At 39.0% G+C, this 19,681-nt stretch overlaps 1 protein-coding gene across 7 annotated transcripts in view; it reads left to right on the top strand.

Annotated features, from left to right (window-relative positions):
- Positions 1-19,681, top strand: part of Mecom (MDS1 and EVI1 complex locus) — a 544,013-nt gene that overhangs the window by 258,926 nt on the left and 265,406 nt on the right. For all 7 annotated transcript variants that reach the window (XM_040754551.1, XM_040754548.1, XM_040754549.1 and 4 more), the window contains exon 2: positions 13,016-13,359. In XM_040754551.1, coding sequence (XP_040610485.1) covers positions 13,016-13,359 — 344 coding nt within the window. The remainder of the gene's footprint in view (positions 1-13,015; positions 13,360-19,681) is intronic.

Genomic DNA, 19,681 nt, shown 5'->3' with positions numbered 1-19,681 from the left:
TTGTTCCAGGTGACTTATTTTGACTTAGCTATGTCCAAATAAATGTGTTTATATAAGAGAGTTCAGTGCTACCCAAACCTGACATATTAAGCATCTCCTATGGCTCATAATGTGTACCAGAGATGAGGACCACCCTCTGTTTTCTCATTATGCCAAATAATAGAAAGTGGAAATCATGCTAATCCTTCCCTCTGTGTCTGCTGTACCCCTGCAAGTATGATAAACTCAATCCAATTAAAAGTCATTACCTCTCCAAGGCTTGGCCACAGTCTACAACCCTTTGTCTCACAGTCCTCTTGATTATGTCTTCCTCATAAATAGAATATTTAGCCATCATTGGCTTTAGTTTTCGATTAATGAAGATAATTCGTGGACTGATGGGTGCAATCCTTGTTTGCTCTACCACTCACTGGATGTTTTTTTAGTGAAGGTTCACAGATGCTCATTCTGACTGGACATTCTCCGTACCTCCTTGTCAAGAGTGTAAGTCCTTCCCAATCAGTAATTTCACTTGATTCTTCCTTGGGACCCCTTGCCCCTGCCCCACAGAACTTTGCATGTACAAGTCTTGTTGACCGAATGACTGATATTTTGTTACATGTTGAACCTATATGGGATCACAGTTGCTAAGAATTAATAGTGATGACAAGTATTTTAAAAAATTGAGTAAGGGAGACATAATATAACAACAAAAAACTGGGACAAGCTTAATCACTGTTTAATTCTGTATATTTCAGGTATCACTCCTCATAGAGTTATATTTTGGAATTTTCCCTGAATAGTCTTGACTCACCCAGATTTGCATAGACTAATTGCCAGTGTATCTCAGTCAGCAGTGTCTCAGGAGTTTCTAGGAGAGAACTCGTACTTGTCTGTCCTCATAAGAGCTAGATTCCACAATGTTATAAAAAATAGATGTCGCTTCTGTTCATTGTCTCACTCATGCTGCCTATCTCAGCTCTGAACTGTTGGGTTCAAAGGATCCTCGTGTCTTTCTCTCTCTGATGCTGCAACAATATGTGTGTGTCATTGTCCTTGACTCAGAAATGGGTGTTTGGACCTATTATCTTCACTAAGTAGTGTGATGCCAGATTTTATTTAATCTAATCGTCATAGCTGTACCCTATTGAAACAAAAAGCTTATTAAAGATTATTTATAGTTTCATCCCATAAAAAATAACAAAATCACTCAGATGTACTTTTCTAGGTAGTCGAAGTTAAGTCTGACTTGTGGCAGTTGTGGGTAGTACTTGGGTGGAACCCCTTCATCTGGTGACAACGTGGAGTGTCAGTAAGCAGCAGGACTGCCATTTTTCTGCTAACTGTTGTAGTGAATGGATACAGCATCCAGGCTAATTTGGCCAGCTTCTTTTCTCGGTGCACCATCTCTTCTGAGGCCAATCCAACCCATAGCTGGTCTATTTGGAGCAGCATCTAACTGCAGCTGGAAGATGATGTCATAGTTTGGACTATAGACAGCAGCTGGGGAGGTACACTGATGCTGTCAGGCAGGCCCATGCCATCCAATGCCGAACTTACAGTCCTTATGAGTGAAGTCTATCGAAAGTACATGCTCCTCCGTTCTATCACAGAGACACCTCCTTCTCTGATCAGTTTTCTCTTCACTCATCCTGTAACAGAAAAGTGAGTGTACCACTTGAAAACCTGCTGGGACTTCCATTTTCTGAGTTATCCGTAGCCTCAGCAAGAGCAAATAATTCCTGTATTTGTCTTTACAAGAACTTGGTGATATTCTAAAATATACATGAATAAAAATTGTATTTCTACCAATACCTAAAAATGGGAAGTCTATTCTTAAACTAAATCTGTAAACTGGTACATAGCATTGTCCCTTGGGACCTGTGGGGGGTTGGAGAATACTCCTGAAGACAAAGTCACTTGATAGTTCCCTCTCTAATAAAATAATAGTACTTGCCTCTAACCTACACAAACCCTCCCATAAATTTTGTCATTGCTAGGTTACTTCCAAAGACTACTGCAATGCCACAGCTATTTAAATACTGTTGTTACACTGAATTGCTTAGGAACAATGACAGGAAGAGAAAGTGTGTGAGTTCAGTAGAGACATTTCCATATGTGTGAATATCTTCCATCTGTGGTTGGTTCAATCTATGGATGGCAGGGGTTTGTAGACACAAAAGGCCAGTGGCATATGGCTTTCATCAGTTGGAGGCTGGCGCTGCCCAACTGCATAGGAACTTACAAGCATGTCTTCTTACATTCTTCACTGTTCTGAACCACAGCTAAGTCCTCTTCTGCACTGTCAAATACCTCCCACCATCCCTGTTCTTGCTATTCAATGCTAAGCTATCTGGTGGAAGAAGCTCTATTGTGTTCAGTTCCATTTCTATCCTAGCAACATTGTGATGCTCCAGTCACAATGTGATACTGAAAGAAATATTTCCAAATGGACACATGAGTAAGCCTGAATGATAGCATCTTTGGCAAGGACTACAACCTTGACAGTTGTTCATCTGATTCTCCTTTGAATGCTAGAACGGGATTTAAACCTGGACCTCTTCGCAGTCTTTCCACAGAATTTTAATTGGAATGTACAGCAGAAGTGTTCAAATAATACTGGTAACCCTTGGAACATCTGTTTAAACCTTTACTTTTCATAGTATGGAGCCCACCAAAGATTTTGAAAGTCAAATGTATATTTATTCCATGGAGGAAACTTTATCAACCAGTGCAAAAGTTTACTGGCACTAGCTTGTGATATAATGGGCAGTTTAAATCCTGCTAACTGCAAATAATTTTTCAACAGTGTTTATGATTGTGGTAGAGTTTAGTGAGGCAGAAGTATAGATAGCATAAATATTCCAACAAAAACCTATTGTGCCAGGGCTATAAATAAATTAGACCCAGTCTGTAAATAAATTTAGCTTTTCATACATTTATAATCTTCTCTTGCTATAAAACATAGTAATTTATTCAGAAGAGGCCCTGAATGCCTTTCTTAAGAAGTCAGTTGTCATTAGAACATGCTGCCTGGTGCACGTCAACTGTCTTAGACTGTGTGACTCAACCAGGCAGGAAGGATACTATACAGACCACCTAATGCTACTAGTTATTACACATGTTGATAATGACAATTCCCAGGCTCCAGGCACAGTTTGGTAGTCTATGAAGTTGTCATATTATATCATTCCCTTAAATACCTAGCTTGTGTTACCACTTAACAATGTTGAAATTACCCCTTCCCAATCACAAGTGCAGTTGATACACACACACACACACACACACACACACACACACACACACATCTGTTCACATTTTTCTGCAAACAATTTTTTCAAAGTGTATAATGTTTTCTCAAATTAAACAAAATGTTTTCCCTTATGTTTTCAGTGACATTCCACCCCCCCAGCCCCCAGTTTTGAATGACTTCACATTTCGTGTGATGTGCTGGTAAACTCAGTCTGGCACCCTTTGCAGTGGAGAACGGGGCGGCAGATTGCACTCTTGGCAACATCTAGACTTATTTAGACCAAAGCTGTTCTATTTGCAATGGGGCAGACTTTGAGCCGAAATGAACTGAATGGAGGGAATTTCTCCATCATGTATCTTTATGACACACTTCGCTGTTGTCTTTTTATTAACAAACCCATGAAAACATGGACCATGTTCCATTTTTAAAAAGTACCCCGCCTTTGAGAGTCTAACAACATTTCATTCTCTGGATTCTCTGCTCCGTTCTAAGCCAATAGTGCAGTTATGTGAATGTTTAATTGCTTGTTCACATTCCTCTTTATCAGCAAGCCACAACTCCCTCTTCTGCCCAACATGCTTAATTATTTTCTTCATGCAGGACTCCTGACCGGAAGAAAGTTCTGTTTTGTGACAGTGGGGAAGGTCTTCATTGGGGCTACTGTGGAATGGACCTGAACTCACACACAGTCTCTTCTTCCTCTCATCTCAGGCAAAGCTGCTTGGCTCCCCACATGTGTCTCTAGAATTCCTCTACTTCCTGATCTTCATTTTCTGCGGGCAGTTTTGGCTCTGGTCTCCCAGGAAACAGTAGGATTCAATGTCCTTGCTAGGGAATGCACGACTGGACTTTCCCCCTTAGTTCTTAGTTCCTGAGGTTTGATTTCTCCTTCTGAGACAAGAAGGCTCTTCTGCCAAAAGCCACCAAGCCACACTTAGGGTAACCCTAATAAACAGGCTGGGGTGCTCGGGTCACAGGCAGAACGGAAGCAGAGCTGTGGTCAGAGAGACCACTCGCTACCCATCAGCACAGGCACATTAATGCTCCCGCATGCCTCAGCCACCTTTAAACACTCTTCGTAAAGAAGCAAATCAGATCGCTCCTTAGCACGCTCTCCTCTGAAACCACCATCAACAACATAAACAAATTAGCCATAGTAAACCACACATTCTGCCCACAGAGAAACCACAGCCCTCACCAGAGGGCAGTGTACTTAATGTGAGAACAACAGCCCAGCTTTATAAGCCTCCACTGGGAATAAATTCCAGTTTCACTGGTTAGAGCCAGGCTGGGGAGCCTGGGCACACTTTCTCCTAGGTTACAGGTTGTGGGAGATCCAATCAATTTTCAAAGTGTCTTTTCCAGGAAATACAACTTCTACATTTTTGGCATGCCAAGCTTTGAGCATTCTCCATTTTTCATTATTGCTTGAGTGGAATGGACCTGGACATGAACTTCCCCAACATGCTTATTGCATGAGATTAGATTAGCAAAGGTCTCTAGTGAGCTGCAGCTCTCCAGCTCTTCTCTCGGGTGGTTCCAGAGTTCGGAAGTGATACCAGGTGGAGACCTCTAGACAAATGCCCCTTTTCCCTGCTGCTTTCCCAAGCTTTATGGTCCTCCATCTTGACCCCTGGGGAGTTGTGAAATATTCTCTATACCTTCCTCATGCTGATATACTTCCTTTCTTGACAATGGCTAGTCCTAAACCATCACGTCCAGCCCTAAACCAATGTGTTCCGTCATCAGTAAATTCCTGCCTGTGATAGTGTTTTCTTAAATACCTGTTTAAACAGTGATTTAGATAAGAGTGTCCCATTTGTGTGCAGCAGGAAATGCCTGCCTTCTTTTAGATATGCAGGCAAATAATTGCTGTAGATAGGGCTTGCATACTGAAAGACTGTACTCTGCTCATTGCAGATGCCTAAGAAGTAACCTGCCAGTAGGTTGTGATGGAAATACTGGACATTTCTGTTTTACTTTTAATTAATCTGAAGGAAAGTCACTTTGGGGATATAAAAGGCTTATAAAAAATCCATCAGGTCAGAGGTCACCAAAAAATCTCTTTAAAATATTTGTATTGATAAAAGAGAGTTTGGGCAAATGACTCTACTGTGGCATGTAACCAACCTGGTCCTACCTGGTCTTCCAGTGGGAATTGGTGAATAGGCTCCCTAACAACAGAATATGCCGAACATTGAACTGGCATGCTTTCTCTCAGGGCATTACCCACAGGACTTTAGCATCTCTATTTTGGTTGTCTTAGAGTCTGTAAACCGATGCCAAAAGGCTTTACCCATACCTCAACTATGAGATTTCTAGCAATTTCTTTCCATGACCATTTGAAAAATGCTCAGCACCATTTCTGAAGAGCAACTTTTGAAAGCAGCTAAGCTCATCATCTTAGAGTAGGAGCTATCCATGTAATTCTTAAAACTATATTGCTCAGTGAAATGCCTGAGGAGTTCCTAGGATGGTGGGGAAACTCTTAACCAGATTTACAAGCCACAGGAAAGGCAAGAGCGATGTCATAATATGAGAAAAATATACATTTACTCTGTGTAAGTCCTTTGTTCTCAGTCCCTCTGGTTCTTGTGGCGGTCTCCTTTGGTGCCTCTCCCAACCCTCCTTCATGCTGGATCTTTTTGACAGCAGACTGATGAAGTATTTTCGGGAATACTGTGGGGTAGCAAGGCCTACAGGGAAGAGCTGAAACAGGTTGGAACAGGGAGGTTAACAGAAATATTGAGAGCTGGGAAGACCATTAAGAAAGTTCCACACACCAAGCAGTGTTGGCAGGCTATGTCACAGTACACCATAGAGACCCAGCTGGCGCAAACAGGGACCAGAGTCTAAACATGCCTTCGAAGAGTGTCTTCTTTTCACCCTTTTCTGGGAGCATGGTGCTTTGAAGCCTGTTCACCAGTGACCTCTCTAGGACAGTGACCTCTGGGACAATGACCTTTCTAGGAGGTACCTCTTTTTCAGGACCCGTGCTGCCAGATTCTAGTAGAATCCTTTGCAGCTCGTTGTCAGCTTTTTGGAAATCAATTTTCTTACTTTTAAAGTTTCTTTTTCTCATTTCATTGGGATGTTACATTTCATTTTCTTGGAGACATTTTCAGAGTGTGTCAATGACCAGCTCCTAATCTCCTCCTTTGCTCCGTTTGTACATGTGGTATTGCTTGGGCTCCTCCCTTTCTCGAACACCCAGCACATGTTCAATGCCTCTGTTGCTGGTGGAGAAGAGATGGCCCTGAGGTCCTACGTTTTCTCATAGATCAGCCTCTGCCATCACTCTGGAATTGTCCTGAGGAAGGAAGAAGAGCATGTCCTGTTTTAATTTGCAAAGGATTCTCCCCTGATCACTGGTGAGCATGCACGGACTTACAGCCTCGTGTCCATACGCCCACGTCCTTCCTGTGGGTCCTTGGTGGTACTCTGAGGTGTGGCCAAGCCACGTCTCCCTCCTGAAACTGGGCGCACATCCTCTGAGCTCGGCCACGTGTAATCCTTCCTGTCCTGGGCGCACATCCTCTACGCTCAGCCACGTGTAATCCTTCCTGTCTGCCTGGGAGTTGGGCACAAAGTACCGGCGCTTGGGCCCACCCTCTTCTTTAGTAGCAATTAACCTTTACTACAGAGTTTCCTTTGAAGTTTGCTCATGTTTTTATTACAAAACTGCAATGAGGAACATAATGGGGGGAAATGTCTAAATTTCTGAGTTACCTAATCTGTTCAATTCCCTAGTTGGGCTCCTCTTGGCAGCTGTTTCATGCAGCTATGATCTCAACCAGTCTGCCTGAGATCTCGAATCATGTTTCTGTCTCAGCCTATTTTTAAGATTAGGGAGCTGCTAAGCACCACACACACACACACACACACACACACACACACACACACACACACACACCACTCACGCTAGCAAATGCTCATGGATATGTACATTGTGGGCAAGTTTGTACAGCCAAGTCAACATGATTTATTGTTTGATCATTCCACTTTACAGCTAAACCAGAGCTATGTGCTTTAAATATTAGCATTAACATTGCATTAGTTGCTGAACTCTTTCTATCAATGAGCTGATGTAGTGAGCACAAAGGAAACCCATTTCCACTAGCATCAGTGAGGACAACATGGAGTGATAAGCATTTCAATGGTCATTTAATGCTATTAATGGGTGAAACTCAGGGGCTTGAATGGCATCTGCCCAGATGATTTTCAGTTAAACTAAACAGAGAAGCCAAAGGAAACAAATGGTGACTTATGTAAATCCCACAAAAAGAGAAAGCATTTTAGGCCAGCCTTGCAAATAAGGGCCAAAGAATTATGAGTGAAATGGCATTTTTTTTCCTAGCTTGCTGTTCACAGGAGCTCACATAAATGAAATCATTTTTCCTCTGCTTTTTACTCAGTAGTAAATCACTGGTAATCCAAGGTTGGAGGAAAAGCAACTATGGAACTCAAAGAAAATATGAGAGAATGCCCCACCCATGTTAAAATAGATGAGGACTTTCTAAGAAAATGTAAAAACACAAAGACAATGAGAACTTAGTTCCACTAAAGAAAAAAAGTTATTTTGCTATATCAAATGGAAAATTATAGAGACAGCGAATAAAAGCACATCAAAAGGCTAATTTGTCTATCACTAATGAGACAGATTTGTAGCCCATTTAAAAATGAAAGCAATGCATAATTTGTAATAGAAGAAATATGAGTGATTGATAAAATATTTAGTGTTAGTAATCACTAATGTATAAATTAAAGAAAAAAACTGATAAATAATTTTCCTACTGATAAAAATGAAAAACAGTATCTGAAAGTATTGTTGGTAGAGTATAAATTGACAAATGCATTTGGAAAAGAAACTTCTCACTAAATTTTCTCACCAGATTTTATTCTATAAAATTCTCACTAGATTTTATTTAGTTTTTAATAGGGATTCTGTCTAAGGGCATTGATATGGGTGAATACAAAATCTATATATAAAGGGTATTTATTTTGTTGATACTTTGCTACCAAAAAAAACAAGAGTAATACGAATACTACAGAAACAGTTCACTTGCTATTGGTTCCTATAAGAGAAACTGTTTACAATAAACTACCAAACCAAAAAAAAAGCTGAACAACAAATTATTTATACAAGACCCATACTTTTGATGAAACAAACTTCTAGACATATCTTTAAAGAAACTAAAAAGCAAGTGATCTATGAGTGAAAGACAAGACTAGGTTTGAACAGTCGCGAACTATAAATATGCTATTTAGTACCTTTTACTGTCAGATTCTACATTTGAATATTGAAAAATTATTTTTCTCATCATTTTTTTCCCGCCGGATTGTAGTGAGTGTCAAAACATGAAAGTATGGATACAGCAACGAGTGCTATTATTATCGGGATTGCGTTTTCAATTTCCTCCTTAGATTTTGATATTTTCTAAATGATATTCTTCCCAACTAGAAACCTGGATAGTTAGTCAAACAATCACAGAAATCCACAGAATCTAATTGAAGTGTGTGGTGTTGCTTGTCTCTGTGGATATTAGAATATTTAAAATTTGAATTGAAGAGTTTGATTTCCAGTAGTATTTCCCAAATCATTTGTCTCAAATCCAACGACAAGCTTTCCCCCTGTCCTCACTGAGTTAATGACACAACCAAAGGATTCAGGAAGCAAATTACAGTTGGAGGCAGCTCAGCTCCAAGAAGTTACAAGGGTTATTTATCTTTATGGGCCCACTGATGTATGTCACACTCCCTACCTGATACTTACCTATTGTAAATGTGCCCAATCTGTCAGAGCAATATCCAGGAAATCTTTAATTGACTACAGCTATAGCCCAGGGAATAGACCTACCAATTTCCCCCCAATAACAGAGATTTAATGGAGATAGAATAATGGAGGTTGTTTTTCATTTAGATGGAATGTTTTAGAAGCTTTTGGGAGAGTTATTGAATAATGCCCATAAAGGTGTTAGTTTATTCTCATTTATGCAAATATTCAATATGGAGTGATAAACTGCATTCTGCTAAAAATTTTATAAATGCTACATTGTATTGAAACATGATTGTATGCTTTGATAAGTAAAAGTCAGCAGTTTTATATTTCCATTTTTGTCATCCCAGCCCTTTTTATATTTAATTCAAATGATATTAGCTGGATGGTGGCTGGAAGACAAATTGCTCAGGCTTTTGTCTATGCTAAAGCCTGCATATGGATAACTATAACTGGATCTTTTTCCTACGGTTGCTTGATTGTGGATAGTTGTTCTTTAGGCTTAATCAGAAAAAAAATTTTATGTCCTTGTTAGCAGGATTGTATTTTAGCTTTAAATTCTAAATCTCATGTGGGACCGGCAAGACACATGCACATCTTGCTGGAGCTGGGACCACAGCACCCTCGTTTAGACTCTGCCCTGGGAGAGTTTGTGGATATCAGGGAGACTATAGGATTCGCTATGACAGTGGGAAGACAGACTTAATTGTCTCAGTCTTCCTCTGGGATCTGAGACCCCTTTGCTGGATTTGACAGTATGACTGATTAATGTAGGGAGAAAATAGAAGAACTTTTTCTGGCCTCTCATAGAGAATTGCTTATTTAGGTGCCTTTTTATTTTCTACTTCTTAAATGGGGAAGTTTATAAATTCCATGATGTCATTCATTTTACGCATTTCCTCAAAGAAAATGAAGTCCTCACAATGAGCAATGACCCCTTTGAGGATTTATATCATAACTTTCCATTTAGGGCAGTTGAACGCTACAGTTCTAGAGGGATGGCATTGATTTTAATTAATTAAATTAATTAATCAATTGTTTTTTATTTATTATTTATTTTCTCCAGCATGGTAATGCTCTATAGCCTAAGTTTGTCTCAAACTGCTGACCTTACAGAATCTTCCTGCTTCCAGTCCTCCAAGGAGCTGGCACATAGCCCTGTATTACCAAGTCTGATGTGGAAATAGTTTCTGGATGTTTTTTTCTTTACCCAACTGCTAATGAATAGTTTGATGAAACATAAAACGAGATGGAATTTTCAAGTGAATTCATATCCTGATTACATCTCTTTGGGCGTTGTTAAAATAGTTTATTTTGATGCTAGACATGAATGAGAAGTCTGGTAATCTACTGTGTTCAACTTTATTTCTTAAAGGTATTAGGGATCAAAATACTTTCCAATTTTTTAGTAGGAACATACTGATTTGGTATAATGCGTCAATAAAATTATATGTAAGGTTAATAATCTATTTAACAAGGATTCATTAAACAGCTATGTGCAGATCACTTGGAGAATTTCTATGAAGTGAGAATTGTAACACCTAACTTTCCTAGGGTCTATTTCCTTGTTGGTGATAAAACAGCTATACACCATGCATTTAACCATAACTACAATGTATGTTACTTGATTGAAGAACTGATAGGTGAATTCTATAAGCTTAAAGAGGAAGGAGATGCTTGTGTTGACTGAGAAGATTCATGGGATGCCTTGGAACTCACTTGGAATCTGACCTGGAAGAAAGAGTGGGAGTTGGTTAGACCAGATGGTAGAGGTGGATAGCCAGGATGGAAGAATTGCTTGCCAAGTTTAGAAGGCAAGGATCAGTTTTCAGTTCAAGCATTCCTGTTGAGTATTGAGGTTTAGAGCGGGGTGACTTAAGAAAAATGGAGAGGTTTTTCCAAACAAAGAGTTTCTACTTTAGCTAGAGATGCTGAGAGCCACTGGAGTCTGCAGAGAAGGAGGGAAGGGATGCTGGAAGATGGCTTCAGTTTTGAGGGCTACAGTCAAGAGACTGGTCGTCTGGAGACCAATAGAGTGCAAACACTGTGAGAAAATTCAGGCATGAAAAGTGAATTGAAAGAATCGGAATGGAATTAATTTATTTTGTGAACGAATAGGTTTTAAGGAAAGGAACACAAACTCTGTGTTACTTTTGAACTAACGGGGATAATTATGGTGAAGATAATATTCCTAATTAAAATGAGGGTGTGGACAAAGTGCTTGACTGGAGGGCAGTGACAATGATCACAAATTAGACATTCTGAACTTGAGTGATAATGAACCTGCATGATAAGAACTATGTAACAAGCAGAAGCAAGCTTGCACCCTGTAGTTCTGTAACATGGTTCGTATAAATGGCATTCTCTCGATGTTTGAATCAAAATCTTGCCCTTCGTTAAAAGGTAGCTTTGCATGGATTTTCACTTTTTATTTTCTGAAACTCTAAGAAGCAGGACCCAATACTCATGGACAGTTGCTCATGAGTGGTGTTAATTTCTGTAATGAATCAGGGAAGAAGTTTGGGGTACAATGTGTCTTCTACCTTTTAGCCTAATAACCCATCTTAGAAGACATTAATAATACATACAACTGCTGGGTTGGTAGGAGAGTAAAGGTCACTAATCTGTGACTGGAGTTCTTTCATAGCAATAACTCATGATTACTCAGGCTGTGCTAGAAATGCTATGACAGGGATCATAAGCCACCCAGTCCACCTTCTGGTGGTTCTGACCAGAATCAGTCTCCTTATCATTTTAGGCCTTTTGTTATTACTGATGTCCTTGAAGCCATTATGAGTCAAACCAATGGGAGATGACTGTCAGTCCATAACCGTAGCAGGAACACATGCCTATTTGTTTAAGGACCATGAAAATTCCCTTCAGTTTTCGGGACTTCTACTTAGCCATTATTCTTTTCATTCACCTACATAGCCCCCAAAGTCCCCATGTATATGTATATTTCATGATAACGGCAGGGTCTCATGGCACAGTCAGGGACTTTGGTTAGGGTTATGCTGTTGTGTCTCTGTGATCACTTCCAAATTCTTGCAGCCTCTCCAGGATTCTTCTCTACCCAGATGCCGTTGAAACCCTCTCACTTTCTGGTCTTAAGAATTTTTGTCTCTTTGTTTGCTATACCCAGGTTACCCTCCTGTCTCTTTACTTCCGAAGATTTGTTTTATGTATATGAATGGTTGCCTGCATTCATGTATGTGCACCATGTGCTTGCCTGGTGCCTGTGGCAGTCAGAAGAGGGTGTCAGATTTCCTGGAACTATAGTTACAAGTGGTTGTAATCTGTCACCACATAGGTGCTGGGAAACAAACCCCAGCCTTTGGAAGAGCAGCAAGTACTCTTAGCCACTGAGCAAGCTGACCAGCCCCCAACCCTACCTAATTTAAAAAATGAATTTATCTTTTAGTACTTTTGAGTTTCTACATAATAAGATACCGAAGCAAGGAAATACCAAGGGCTTGGTGATTTTTTTGAAACAGGAAGGAATAAGTAAAACAAACAGAGGAATAACAAGCACAAACTAATGTTTCCATAATAATCTAGCTGCACAGATTTAAGCCTTGTTATACATGACAGCCTTTTGAGTCCTTGATGTCCTGTTGCATTAATTTTAAGGTTCTGTGGATTGATTGATGCAACTTTCTGATACGGTATACACAGGATGGTTTGGTAGCAGTAGTTGTCTACATTACTTGCTTTCTACGTTGTATTCAGATTGATAAATAAGCTACTGGGTGCTCTGTGTGTGGGTGATGGGTGGGGCTTGCTTATGCAAGGTATTAACACACTTGATTTATTACTTTATCCCAGATAAACCAGAAGTCATAATCTGTCAGACCTCCCCTGTGAATAATAGAGATTCTTAATGGGATACACTTTAACAATGGTCTTCTCTGTTTAGCTTGCAATGAACAACTTACTACTGTTTCTACCCCTGTGGAATTTGTCCTGGTTTATTAGTAGAAATTCATGAAGTTCTTATTTATTTGCAGGTAATGAGTGTGCTTATGGCTGCTACCCTGAAATACCTTTGGAAGAAATGCCTGATGCTGATGCAGATGGGATAGCCAATGCTCCCTCCATCCATATCCAAGAGCCATGCTCTCCTGCCACATCCAGTGAGTCACTCACTCCCAAGGATGGCTCTCCTTACAAAGTCCCCATCTACATACCTGATGACATCCCCATTCCTGATGAATTTGAACTCCGAGAGTCAAATATGCCTGGAGCAGGACTTGGAATATGGACCAAAAGGAAGATTGAAATAGGTGAAAAGTTTGGACCATACATGGGAGAGCAGAGGTCAGACCTGAAAGATTCCAGTTACGGATGGGAGGTAAGAATGTCTTTTGAGTTAGCACACATATGCATTCAGGTCTGTACAGAAGAACTACTTGTTCCATTTGTGGGAGCATGTTTTCAAGGTGATGTTTAAAAATCCACTCTCTTGTAATCTCATTGCTTGATAAAGCAATGCTTTGCTTAAAGGAATAGCGTGATAAAAGGGATCTCAATTGAAGAATGGTCGAAGAAACATATCAATTCAAAAAAATGTAAGGAAGAGGCTGTGGTTTCTGAGTTATCATTCAGAACACTGGTTCTGTCCATTGTAAAGAGCATTTGGTGTTAGCAGACAGATTTGCTTGTGAGACATGTATGCTGTATGTGATCTTTTATGAGGCAGAGAAGTATGGAAAGATTGGAGTAAAACATATGTTTTTTTCCATTTTGTAGCTATATGTCAATTTGGTTTTACTTCCATTCTGCATTTTCATGTCTTTTTCCTCCTCTTATATATTTTACCTCTTTTTAAAAAAAAAGACCTTTTTTTATTCTACATTTTTCTTGAACATTTGCACAGTAGTCATCACTGAAATGTGCGATGATTCTTTATATTTAAATTGATTTAATTAATAACTCATATATTAAAACAAGAGTACTAAGTGATTATAAAATTAGCCAATAATTTCAGTCGTGCATTGCATAGAACCCAACAATTGATGTCATTAATGACAATACCCTAACTTTATTTAAATAAGGAGAGGTAATGTACATCTTGTTTATCATTTTTACCAATGCACTGTATGTATGTTGGTGCCTACATATATACTTTACTTTTATTTTTGCTTTTATTTTCATTCTCATTGCTTGAAATAGAGTTTCTTATTGACCAGGTCAGCCTCTGTGCAGATGCTGGGATTACAGGCTTATGCTACCGAGACTGGTTTATTTTTATAGTTTGAAAACTGTTGTGACTAAACTATAATATCATGATTTCTGGAAAATCTGGTCTTCAGCAGAAAAACTTGTAGGTGACTTCTGATTAGGTCAATGGTTGTGGAGATGTGAGGGAACTCCCCCTCACAGTATTTCAGCTTGGTGGAAATCAGATAAACAGGATTTATCTTGGTATGTTCTCTTAATATTTATGATCATTAATAGAATATCTGGTTAGCTTTTAAATAGAAATGAATATACAGTGCCTGCAGGATGTAATTTCAGCTTTTTGTCCTCTTGCCTTATATATGTCCCCTTGTAAAATTTATTCAAAATTCCATAATGAAAACAGCCCTCATTCAAATTCTGAAATACCAAAAATTAAGTTCTGGATTGAACAAGATTGCAAATGAGCATGCCTTCTGTAGTTTTGTCACAGCCTTGGGAAGGCTGTGGTTTAGTAAATTACTTTTAGACACATGTATCAACAAGAGATTTTTAAAAATCACCATAGCATTAATGTATATGTGAGTTTGAATATATTTTAAGGCAAATGTGTGTCAATTTTATGTAATTACTGTTCGCCTTAAGGAAATGTCTAATAATAATGAACTCAGTGAACTTTTATTACAAAATCTACAGAGTTAGGTGAGTGTAGTCCTGGTCAGGGTTCTCCAGATGTCTGGGAATAGACAGAGCTAAAAGTTTGCAATTACAGGACTGTAAACAACAGGGTGGGACATTTGAAACACAATGTGTATGGATTGGGCATGGACCTGGGGAAACTTCTGCATTTATGGGAATTTAAAAATAATAATATTTTTCTCCTTAGAGGAAAAGGTGTTCAGCATACACAGGAGCAGATATTTATCATAAGCAATATAATATTATTTCCTTTGTTATGTTAAAATGCATCTGTTTTGATTGCCCAGAATTCAAGATGCCTTTGAAAAATAGCTTGTGGTTTTCTGCCTGAAGTTCAGACACTTGGTTTCTGTCCTTTAGCTGATGGCCAGTTACATAGTATTCTTTGACATTTTAATATTTACTCTCTTAAAAATGTTTAAATTTGTTTATTTGTGTGTGCATGTGTACACACAGGCACATACACGCATGCGCGCGCGCACACACACACACACACACACACATGGATACACTTCTGAGTCCCTCCACACACTTGTGGAAATCAGAGGACAATTTGTGGGAATCTGCTCTCTCCTTCTCACATGCCATTTATGGGAATCAAACTCCAGCTGGCAAACTTGGCAGCAAGCCCCTTTGCCCGTTGAGCCATCTTGCTTGCCCTCCCCACAATTTAAGAGTGTGAACTGTGTCCTCTAGAGATAGAATGAACAAGGCCGTTGAGAAGGCTCGTCATGGTTTTGGCAAACTTTATCCTTGGTGCTGTAGCTGAGTCCTTGACTCTGTCTGGTTAATACAAAATCCATTTGCCATCAGCACAGGCACTTTCACACAGCGTTTTGTCCACTCCTGTGTGCTAATTTTGAATTGTCCTTATGTCATATATGTCTTTAATTGTGGCTCATTCTCCTCTTATCTGATTAGACCTATAATTGTGGTCTAACTACCATGACCTCTCTGAGACTGCCTCATTTTTTTTTTTTGTTTAATGACGAAAGAAAGCAACTCTCTTAGACATCCTTAAAGTAAATATGAATGAGGAAATTCAGATTTGGCAAACAGAGTGCCTACTATGTGTCAGATCCTGCATGAACAGCTTTCTCTATAGTCACTTGCTCTTTCTAATGGAGCAATTTAGTGATGGCGCTGCTGCTCCTTTACCTTCTCTTGGCTCCTCTCCTTATGCTTTTTGCTCCAATAAATTGCATTTCCACCTGCTCAGTTGTGCAGGAAAGTGTGTGTTTCTTGAACGTACTTAGTACCAGCCGTGACTGGTTTGTAGCTCCCATCCTCTCTCAACACACGGTTCTTCACGTACACCGTTCTTTGTATTTGGGTGTTTCCTTTCTCATCCTTGGAGATTTTCATATTTATTCTTTGAGTGTTCTTATAGCATGACATCATCTACAACCTTCCTAATCACAACTTAGTGTTGCTTAAAGTTTGTTTCGCTGGCAGTAGCGAAACCATTTACTGAGGAGTTTGAAATATTATGTGGTATGCAGGCTTGCTTAGATTACCCTAGAGGACAAGGTTTGCTTTGAGTTTTCAAAGCTACGCTTTCTTAGTGAGGCCTTGATAGTGTTTCACAAAGTTGTATGGTATTGCCAATGCTCAGCATATTTCTTACTTTTGTTTTAATAAGTGGACTGTATTAGTTCAGGCTGCCTAGACTCGGGGGCGTAAGTGACAGAAATTTGTTTTATCACAGCTCTAGAGACTAAAAGTCAAAGACTAAAATTCTGGTTGTATCTGGTTGGGGGGGGCTATTGTTATTCAGTGGTATGCAGATACCAAGACAAGTGCTTGGATGGTGAGCTATATTTCTAACCTTTAAGTCTTTAAATACATATTGTGTATATTTTTCTAAATATGGTATTTTGGAAGAAGTTTATAAGTTTGTATTTCAGGAAAATAGGATTTTTTGAAGACATACTTATAAGATATATATATATATATATATATATATTTAAGGAAAATAACACAGATAAAGCAATAGACATATTTTCCCCAAAGGAGTATTGATTTAGTAAAGAGGAATTTCAAAATATTTCAGTTTGACTGTGACTGCCGTGTCCTAAGGTATATTACCTATTGAATTTGGTTAAATCCTTTAGTCTGTGTTAGCGGCTTAGCATTTGGCTATGGAAGAACACAGAGGCTGACAACAGAAATGCCATTGGCTAGGACACAGATCAGCACTGGGTCATTACTGAGCAGAGGCCAATCACTATCTCTCAGATAGAGTTTCATAAATGATTTTCCTTGATTCCTCATCTTGTTCCCTAGAACTCAAATATCTGTAGAAATTCAAATATGCTAAAAATTATGTGACTGTGTCCCTATTTGAAAAAGAAGTACCGTTTCCTAATTATTAATGAAAACAAGAAATCAGGATAAATTTCTAAACTTGTTTTTAAGTCAAAGAACAGTTTAAATGGTGTAGTTGCAGTGGTTTGAATGAAAATGACCCTCAAAAGGAGTTGCACTATTAGGAGGTGTGGCCTTTTGAAGTAGGTGTGGCCTTGTTGGAGGAAGTGTGTCACTGTGGAGGGGGTGGGCTTTGATATCTCATATATGTTAAAGCCATGCAAATAAGTTAGTCCAGTTCCTGCTGCTTTCTGATCAAGATGTAGCCAGTATCATGTCTGCCTGCATGCTGCCATGCTCCTACCATGGTGATAATAGACTGGACCTTGGAACTGTAAACTGCTACGTCAATTAGATATTTTCCTTTCTAAGAGTTGCTGTGGTCATGGTCAGGTCACAGCAATAGACCCTAACTACACAGTAATTTTTTCCCTAACAGTCTGAAGTAGTTTATTAGAAAAACTATATAAAGATTAACCTCTTTGAAATATAATCATTTAGCATATTTTCTCTTCCTTTACTATCACTGGCAACCATAAAGATCTACAAATATATGTGCATCCATTAGTTAGGGGCTTACTGTGTGTCAAATCCCCTATCATGTTCATCTTGTCCAGAACTGCTCCAAATCTGTTAAAATTTCAGGTATGTGCTTAGCTTTTATTTTTTCCACTCAGACATACATAAAGTTGTACACAGAAAAATAATGATGTGTGTAGACAGTAAATTTCTCCTTTGTCCTGTTAAATAGATGAGATGGAATAGTGGAGAGAGATTATATTGGAGTTGGAAATTCATCATCCAATTTTGATTCAGTGCTTTGAAAATACATTATGTTCCAGACTGTAATCCAGAAATGCAATAGTGCAATGAGGTATGCCTCCCTATCTCATTGTAAAACAAGCAGTTCTCATGATTGTAAGTTTGGTTTGAGGTTATGCAATGGTATCATCTCAGATGTTAAAACATGTTTTCTGAGACATGAATATCCATTAACACCACCAATATTGAATTTTTAAGATGCCTAACTCGTACATCAGGGTTGTAAGAACAAGTTGTATATTCATTGAATTACATTTCCAAGAATTTTTTTTCTTAATACTTTTGAAGTAGCTTCTAAATGGCGAGGAGGACAACTCATCATATATATCTACATGGAGCATCTTTAATGAATGTCTCTACTTATTAATGAAAGAGTAGTGCACTCTAACTGAAAATAACAGCTTAAGTTACATATTATCTATCCAAAGATGGTCAATATAGTGGCTTTTTACTTTATGAGGAATTAATGTCTCTCAGGAATATTCTCATTCACTCCTAGGAATGACACAAATTGGTCCATGAAACAATCGAATGTTTATTCTACTATTGTGGGTCAGAATTCACACTCCCACGAACTTCCTCTCTCAGATATGTTATGACATTGGTCAGTATGCATCTTCAAAGATTTCAGATCAGGCTAGTTCCATCCATCAAATGCTAGTGCAGACAGATAACTCAGCTGAGTGTCTTCATTGAATCCTGGAAAGTCAGGTGAAGGGGATCATCTGTAGTGATACAGGAACAAGTTTTCTGAATATACAGTGAGCAGCCTATGAATGCCCCCAGACAAATGTACACACCTTGTTTCTTTTAAGTGTTTACCTGATGTTGGATATGTGCTTGGAGGCAAGGGCAAAGGCAGGGCACTCTGTGCATTTGATCTCAGCCTGGTCTACATCCAGTGTGACATAATAAAAACTTGTCCCAATAAACAGACAAACAAAGAGCAACAAAAGTGGTCATCTGGGAATTTACTAGTACTGTACATTGTATATGCTGTTGCCTCTGTGTAGACTACACACATCTATTGGCTTGATAATGACTACAAAAATTAGCCCATCTGATAACTCTTACATTATGTTCCCAAATAATATTTTCCTTAAAATTTCTTTCTTTTTAGATTTGCTTATTTTTTTCTTATGTGTATGAGTCTTTTGTCCGCATATATATCTGGGGGCCAAGAAGGTCAAAGAAGTCATCAGATTCCCCTGGAGACAGAGTTAAGGATGGTGAGGACTACTTGTGTGTGGGTGCTAGGAACCAAACTTGAGTCCTCTGCAAGAACAACTGCTATTCACTGCCCTGGCATCTACCCAGTCTGCAATACTTTCCAAAGCCATCAGAAGAGGATTCTCTTTATAATGCTCTCCAGAACTGAAATGATCTGCTTATGTGTTTCATTCATTCGTTTTATTTTTTTTATTTTCTGAATACCTAAGACCAGCAGGTGTGGTTTTCCAAAAGTCTGCCCTCTCACAATGCTCTCAGTCTCTTTCCTTATAAGTCAGGGAATCTACTTTGTTCCCGTAGCCTATCGAAAATGAGTTCCCAGCACCCACTTTGGGTAGCTCACAGATGCTTCTAACTCTAGCATCAGGGAATACAAT

The sequence above is a fragment of the Mesocricetus auratus genome, unplaced genomic scaffold (assembly GCF_017639785.1).
Source record: "Mesocricetus auratus isolate SY011 unplaced genomic scaffold, BCM_Maur_2.0 Super-Scaffold_100011, whole genome shotgun sequence".
In the NCBI taxonomy this organism is placed as follows: Eukaryota; Metazoa; Chordata; class Mammalia; order Rodentia; family Cricetidae; genus Mesocricetus; species Mesocricetus auratus.
This window is presented reverse-complemented; position numbering and strand designations above follow the sequence as displayed.